At 32.2% G+C, this 8,545-nt stretch overlaps 1 protein-coding gene across 1 annotated transcript; it reads right to left on the reverse strand.

Moving 5' to 3' along the window:
- Positions 1–2,827: 2,827 nt before the first annotated feature.
- Positions 2,828–5,944, reverse strand: LOC110660627 (bifunctional L-3-cyanoalanine synthase/cysteine synthase 1, mitochondrial). The gene is made up of 10 exons (XM_021818975.2): positions 5,581–5,944; positions 5,050–5,159; positions 4,895–4,952; positions 4,549–4,812; positions 4,315–4,452; positions 4,161–4,212; positions 3,755–3,834; positions 3,580–3,639; positions 3,418–3,498; positions 2,828–3,137 (listed from the first exon to the last, which is right to left on the reverse strand). Exons 1-10 carry the CDS (start codon positions 5,749–5,751, stop codon positions 3,039–3,041), a joined length of 1,113 nt encoding a protein of 370 aa, XP_021674667.2. The 5' UTR covers positions 5,752–5,944; the 3' UTR covers positions 2,828–3,038.
- Positions 5,945–8,545: the final 2,601 nt, after the last annotated feature.

Here is an 8,545-nt window from a genome sequence, read left to right on the forward strand (position 1 = left end):
AATGCAACATAAATCGTGCCTAGGATTTATCTACATAGATATATGCATATAAGTGATGCATGGACATGCTTAAACATATAATAATATCGAAATTACAATTAAAATTAATATTTTACTCACAGACTTGACGACAATCACTGTGGCGGCTGGACGGAGGAAGAAGGCTGTCCCGGCTCACCTGACAATCATATTACATTTATTTAATACAATCTGACTCAATACAAACAAAGAAAAGACCAATTACGTCCTAAGTCGTGCCGAAAATCCGGCAGAGTCCCCTATACCTGGACCTACCCAACCCGCAAAAGGGCTAAAAACGCACTTCTATATTCACAATCCATATATCAACAGCTTCAATCATATCACACAGCCTCCCGGGCCCATCAAATCATCATCCATCACAATATGTAAAATTTCAATTTAGTCCTTATTATTGATCATTTTTGCAAAATCTGCCCTAACAAGCTCTACAAATTATAAAACTTTACCCCGCGGTCCTGAGCAATATTACTTAGCTATTGCATAAAGAATCGTAATTTTCTAAGCTACCATGAATATTTTATGGATTTTTAATCCTATTTAAGCACTAGAAAATTACGAAAAGCAAGGTTCGGTTTACCTTTGCCGATTCCGACTTCGAACGCACTCGACGTCGACAATGGGGCTAGCCAAAACCTCGTCCACCCGAGACTTTTCCAGAACGTCCGTTCGCCCAAATTTGCGCACTTGGCCAATCGCCGAATTTCCGCTAATCGAGGATACCTACACGAAGCCCATAACACGGGGGTTAGTACATTAATTTTTCAGAATTTTCTAAGCTCATTAAATGCTCGGAAAAACACTGCGAAGTTTCGTGGGACCCATCGAAAAACGGTGTCGGAAAAATTTGAAATTTATGTCATTGCGAAGCTCTCGACGAATGGAGCGTGCTGGTGGCCTCGGTTTTCGTGGGATTCACTTGCCGAGAAATTTAGCCCAAAAGTCGAAATGGGCTAAAATCTTCCCGAGCAAAAATCGGACAATCCGCTCGATGGATTTCGGCGTTCTTGGTGTCTATGGAAAGCTCTCGCCGAGTAGATGATTTTGGACACAAGACCCGGTCCAATTGGTGGCCGGATCGGCCGGATTTGGCCGGGGAAGCTGAAACGGCGCAGCGCTGGCCCCTTCCAAGGCCGTCAAGCGTTCAGCGCGCCGTGGGAAGGGCCGAGGTGGGGCGCCGGCAAGGTGGGGACGCAGGGGAGGCGGCGGCGCGGCAAGGGGAGGAGGGAGGAGAGAGAAAAGAGAGAGAGAAGGGGAGAGGGTCGTCGCGCGCGGGAGGGAGGAGAAAAAGAGAAGAAGACCGGTCCGATTCGACCGGTCCGATCCGGTCCGGTTCGATTCGGCCGGTTCGATTCGAAATACAAAATTTTAAATTTTTACTCTGCCTCGGGACCGAAAACGAGGTCCAAAAATTCCGAAAAAATTCCAGAAAACTCAGAAAAATACGTAGACTCCAAATATATTTTTAGTTTTGCCACGTGGTCTTTAAATAAATTTTTAAAAATCATTAAAGTTTATATTTTCAGAAAATCGAACCCGATTTTTAAAATCCGAAAAATCTCAAAAAAATTCCTAAAATTTAAATAAAATTAAAATACCAAAAATGCTCATAAAATTTAAAATTTTGGGGTATTACATTATGTCTTCATATTGCTTCTCTTTTACGCTTACACCCTTCACCCTCTCATTATCTCTTTATTTTCATATGTTTTTAAAAACAGTACAAATTATTTACATAAAAAAATTAATCAGTTTACTTAAATTTGTAAGTAATAAAGGAAAATTATTTCTTAGTAGTGAAAATATAAAAATAATGTCTAAAGAATTAGAAATTAAAATATATATATATATATATATTTATATAAATTCAGATGTAGTCTCCTCGTAGTAAAATTTTTACTTTTATCTAATAATATATTTTTCAAAATATTATATTTTTTAAAATACATTGATCAACTAATCAGTTTCAATAAAATTGAGTGACTATATAGTAATATTTTTAAAAATATAAAAATTAACTAATTAGTTTTCTTAAAATAGAGAGATTAAATAATAATTTTAAAATACAAGAATCAAGTAGTTAATTTTATTAAAATACAGTGATTAAATAATAATTTTTCCTTTTTTTTTTCTTTAATCCTAGGCATGGGCCGTCTGATTTTGGATTGAAATTCATTCGATTAAAATTAAACTGAAATTGATTAAACTTAAACTTAACCAGAATCATTTGAATTGGATTAAAGTTGGAGCAGATCATTTCTAATGAACATGACTCGATTCAGTAGATTTTTATTTTTTTATTTTTTTTAAATTAACTTCTAAATTTAATTAAATTAAAATAAACAATTCAAAACTAAATCGAAATCAAAAATTAAGAGATACCATTAAGTTCAATCTTAGGTCTCCAAGACTTAAAGACCGGACTCCCAATTTGGTTTCAGTTTCAGCCCAAAACCAGATAGTCTTCTCCACAACCCTTTTATTCAAATTCAAAAGCTAACAAGAAAACCTCATTTTCTGGTGTAAATAATGGGCATATGCTTATACTTGCATATTTTAACATAATTAGTTTACCCCAATTCGTTTTAACAACATTCTTTCCAACCAAAAGTTACTATTCATATCCCCATAAATAAGATTGTTGAGCTTTCCCATATTATAGATTCTTTATGTATATTTCCCTTTGTACCATGCCCTTGGGCTTGTAGCAGATACTTTGTTTTGTTTTGGATTAATAAAGCTAGCTTATCCAAAAACAGTCAAGCTGAACTAGCTAGTTTGCCAAACATTTCTTGAACACTCTGATGCCATTCAGATTCAGGGTGAAGTGAGAATTGATGCCATAATACAGGACTTCTACCAGATAATAAGCTTTATCACAACCAATATTCTGCAGACATAGTTTTTCACCCAAGAAACCTATTAAGTAATATGAAGTCAACAAATGATTGCATACAAGAGATTTAATATTATTTATAGAGCACCCCATCCCAAAGCACTTAGTCAACTGGAACTGGTTGCATGTTTGCAGCCTCATTTCTCAGTTCTTCAAACAGGACAGATGACAAGTATCGCTCCCCGAAACTTGGATGAACAGTCTGCAATTCAAATCAGTAATGGACTTGTTCTGAGAACTTATTTTCCAATCAAGCAATCGAGACGCAATGATAACAATGATTACTTATAGTGAAGTTGTAAGCTTTTGACATCGAACCAGAAATTTGTATAGACTAATGACTAGGAAAAGCAAAGTTGTTCTAACAACTTTCGTTGTTATATGAATCCCATTATTTAAAGAGAAAAAGCAATGAGCAACATAGCTTTTTCTCCCCAAATCAGTGGGCATCCTTATCACTTCAGAGTTGAAGTTGTTCTTACCACGATGAGTTTTCCTTTGTTCTCTGGCATTCTAGCAAGTCTAAGTGCAGCAACTGTGTTGGCTCCAGATGATATTCCCACCTACACGAACAAGAAGGTTGAACCAAGACTAAAACAACATATTAACTATAACAGAACTAAAATTGTTGTTCAAGTTATTACCATAAGCCCCTCCTCCAATGCCAATCTCCTAGCCATTTTTACTGCATCTTCACTGCTAACCTGTCGATTGAGCATTTCACAGTCAGTTTTGCGCATTTGATCCGGAGCATCATAGAGAACTTTCATTTCATTGCTATACACACTCCTATCTTTCCTTCTACACAATGACACTTACCTCAAGAACCTTTTCCATTACATCCATGTCCAATATGTCTGGTTTAAATCCAACTCCGTTACCCATAATTTGATGAGGACCTATTCCAAATGACACAACATCAGAAACATCAACTTCTCCAACATGGCAACCAGGCAAGGGACAACCGGGACTTAAAATAAGCTTTCACAATCACAGAATCAATATATTAGTTTGTCTTTTCTTCCTCCATTGGATTCTTCCTTTGGTTACCAATTTAATAGAAGATAAAACTTATAATTTGGAATCTCAAAACAAACATTCATCATTTGAAAATAGAAGTTAAAATTTTAGCTCTTTTTTTTTTTTTTTTGCAGAATTCTTTTAAGGGACCAAAAAGAGCATTAACAAGGGATTAAAGAAAAAAAAAAAAAAAAAGGATTCTTACCTGGTTTACCACCGTTCAGCACATTACTTTCAGCAGGCTCCACCCCATATATCTACCATAACAGAAACAGTTCTAAAACATTTTGGAAGAAATAAAACCAAATATCTGACAGTACATGGTAGTAATGCAGTGAAATCAATGATAAATTACATACCTTAACATTAGGATTTTGAGATTTAAGGTACTGTCCAACGCCAGAGACTGTTCCTCCACTGCCTATTCCCATTACAAAGATGTCAACATGACCAAGTGTATCCTCCCAAATTTCAGGACCTGTCGTTTCAAAATGGATCTGTTTTCCATTTTAAGGTCAGACATCAATTTAGTATTTACTGAGCAATAAACCAAGAAACTAGTTAAAGTGATGCGATGTTGATAGATTATGTACCTTAGAATTTGCAGGATTTGAAAATTGTTGTAGCATGAAAGCATTTGGTGTGGATTCCAAAAGATCATAGGCCTTCTTAACTGTTCCACCCATCCCCTTGGTGGGATCAGTGACAATTAGCTCAGCTCCAAATGCCTTCATAGTCACCCTTCTCTCCAAGCTTGTGTAAGAGGGCATGGTTAGAACCATCTTGTATCCTTTCATGGCTGCCATAAAAGCCATACTAATCCCCATATTACCAGATGTTGGCTCTATCAAGACCGTCTAATAAAACACAAGTACACTAGTCGGTTAACAAAGAGTATACAGGCAAATCTAGATGATTTGGAAAAACTGTTGAGCGAACCTTCCCGGGAGTGATTAAATTCTTCTTTTCTGCATCATTGATCATTGAAAACGCCGGCCTGTACCAGAAATGAATGATTTTAATCATTTGATTTTAACTTTGCGGGGCATATATTTCATTAGCATTCTGTAGTGGAAGATAATAACCAAACATGCCTGTCTTTGATGCTGGCAGTTGGTTGCATCATCTCTTGCTTGACGGCTATGTAAGCTCCACATCCTTCACTCATTTTGTTAAGATAAACAAGGGGAGTTCTCCCAATAAGCTGAAAAATAGAGAGGAAAAAACAAGTGAGGAAACAGAGAACAAAAGATTTAATAAAATGAGAAACACCAAAACATATTTTCACAAATATGATCAAGTCTTGAGTAGCATCTGGGTTCAATCAAAACTTTTTCAGAAATTAAAAAGAGAGTAAAGAACAGGGAATTCATTATATACCGAAAATAATTTCTCCAAAGCAGGTTCTAGTCGAAATCAAGATAAAAGCAAAACAAGAATAAGTGGAAGAGTCTTATTACTTTATTAGGATCTCACACAAAGGAGGATTACACACAAATTACAGGTTCATCAGAAAAAATTTAAAATGATAAGAAAAAAAAATCCAGAAAAGGCCGAGCAAAAAGACTGCGTAGAAAGAAAAGAAATAAACTATAATGACGAAGGAGTGACAGAAAGAGGGTTACTTGAGAAACTTCAGTCTTGATTTTAGTTCCAGGGAGATTCTTGGGCAGATCCCTGATTCTTTGAGCAAAAGAAGGAGATTCAGCAGCAGCCTCGGAAGAGACGAACCTCCTTATAGCAAGCTCGTTGGACGTTAAAGATTTTTTCTTCAACAAGTTCCTAAGAGTAGCCATTGATGAAAACTTGAGCTCTTCCCACACTCCACAGTACTATCAAAACCCGCTAGCAGTGGATAGCAGAGTCCAGTGAGTACAGGGTAGGCGTTGCGACACCTTTATATAAAGTTGCCGTCTTAAGTTTCATGCATAACATGTGTACGTTTTTCACATCTTTTGAAGAAAATTCGTGTCACCATTTTTTTTTTTCTCATTGTATTAAAAGTGTATATATATATATATATATACACACACTGCACAGTAATATCAAAAACCGCAAGCAGTGGATAGCAGAGTCCAGTGAGCACAGGGTGGCCGTTGGGATACCTTTATATCAAGTTGCCGTCTTGAGTTAAATGCGTAACAAATGCATACGTTTTTCACATCTTTTGAAGAAAATTCGTGTCAGCATTTTTGTTTTTCTCATTGGATTAATATATATATATATATATATATATATATATATATACTAATAATATTATTTTTTAAAATAATATTATGTTTTTTAAAAGTAAAATGAAATACATGAGAATATAAAAGTTATTGTACATATACTTATACCAAGGTAAGACTGGAAAAAACCTTAGTACATACTTATAAATCCAAACACATACGTCAACAATTAATGTGGAAGCCCTATCCACACACATACGTCCACAATCAATGTGGAAGCCCTAGGTACGCCTCATATGGAACTTCAACTAGACCACATTGACCTATCCACAAATAGCAATAAGGATTTTTTATTTTTTTAATAGTAAGATGAAACAAACGCACACATAGAAGTATAGAAGTTACTGTATCAATACTCACACCTGGATAAAACTAGGAGAAATCTTAGCACATATCTATAAAGCTACACACACGTCCATAACCGATGTGAGAGCCCGAAGACTCTTTAAAATAATATTATGTTACTATATATAAATAATATTTAAATATTATATTTCCTTAAGAAGATATTTTAAAAATGATTATATAATTTAAACAATTTTAAGTTATTTCACATCTTTAATTAATATTTTTATTATATTTTTATAATAAAATGTTAAATAAAAATTGTGAAAGAAAAAAATTAGCCTATTTAAAAAATAATAAAAATAGATATAAATTAAAAATATTATTTTATTTTTATATGTTAAAAATAAAAATATATAAATTAAAATTATTTTTATATTAAAATTATTATTGATCACATGCAAATATACTAGCAATTTCCTAATAAATAATATTTCAAGGAAAGAAGGCTGCGACTCAAATATAGCTTTTTTTAGTAAATTTTATTTATTGATTCTGCATTTAGGATATTGTAATAGCATTGTTTTTAAATTTTAATTAATAATATAAAATTTTTATTTTAATTTATTAAACAATAAATTCTCTACCAGTTACAATCAATATTTTGAAAAAACAAATTGACGTGACATTTAACAAAAGTGCTTAAAATGTTTTAGATGTCTTCAAATAAAGTAATTCAACTCAAATTTGATGTGAAATTCTGAAAATTTAATTTTTAAATAAAATAAAGCAAAGTCAATTCACTTATAGACTTTAATTAGAGCCCTGTTAAAAAAGATGAATCTCAATAAAATTACTATAATTTTATTAAAATATTAAAATTTATTTTTGAGTACTGAGTGTGTTGTACCTATCGTGAAAAAATAAATAACATAATCTTTTTTTTTTTTATCTAAAATCCAACCTACAATTTTTTAGTTATTGAAGCAGAGTTTAAATGTAGATTTTATTTTGCATCATTATTGAATTTATTATTAAATTTTTTTAAAATTTTATTAATTATTATTATATTAAAATTAATCTAAAATATATTTAATGCAGTTAATCATAATAATTTTAAAATAATTAAAATTTTTTAAATTTAATTTTATAAATATTTAAAACAGTATTTTTCTAAAACAAAACTTTTTTCAATCTCTTAAATTTAAGTTCAAACATGACCTTACATTTTTATTTATACGTACATGAAAACTGATGTTGAAAAAAAATAATTTATAATCTCAGCATCTATACAATAGAAAGTGAAGGATATAGTCCAGAATTTCGAGGCATTGTGAGAATATTTCATTACACAACAACAATAAAATATTAATCTAAAATTAGTTCAAGTAGGTTATATAAATTATTTTCCATTATTTAAATATAATTTCTTATTAGTATTCAAAATTTATAAATTATTTAATATTACTCACTTCACGACGTACTAATAATCAAATTTATAGCGAATGAATTTAGATATTGTAAAATTAATTATATTTATTAACCATACTATTTTAGATCCCCAAGATTCACTTCATGCAACATATTAATTTTGTTAGATATACTGTAATCACATAGAACATTTCACTATAAATAATACAAAAATGACATCACTATTAGTCTATATTAGTTTATGGCTTTATTATTTAATAAGTTATTTTTTTTAATTAATACAAATTTTTTTTTTTGTTGGGTAGTGAAAAAAAATATTCCATTTAGAATGTATATGAATCTCATAGCACGGGTGGCATCGAATTGAATCAAAGGCAGCACCTGATTAATATTTTAATCCGAAAGAAGAATAATTTAAACCATAAAATATATTAAAAAAAAATATTAAAAACCAGATTATTAGTTTAATCATAATCCGTATAAATTAATAATACATCAGAAGACAAACTTCACTGCTTACGTGTTGTCCGCACGGCAAAGACGTACAAAGGCAGTGGCGACCTCATTCAATGCACGTGACCTTTTTAGGACGGTACGATTTGTTCAAAAAGAGGGAAGATTCTTTTTACGCTGAGCCGGATGA

This window comes from Hevea brasiliensis, chromosome 2 (genome assembly GCF_030052815.1).
Source record: "Hevea brasiliensis isolate MT/VB/25A 57/8 chromosome 2, ASM3005281v1, whole genome shotgun sequence".
Classification (NCBI taxonomy): Eukaryota; Viridiplantae; Streptophyta; class Magnoliopsida; order Malpighiales; family Euphorbiaceae; genus Hevea; species Hevea brasiliensis.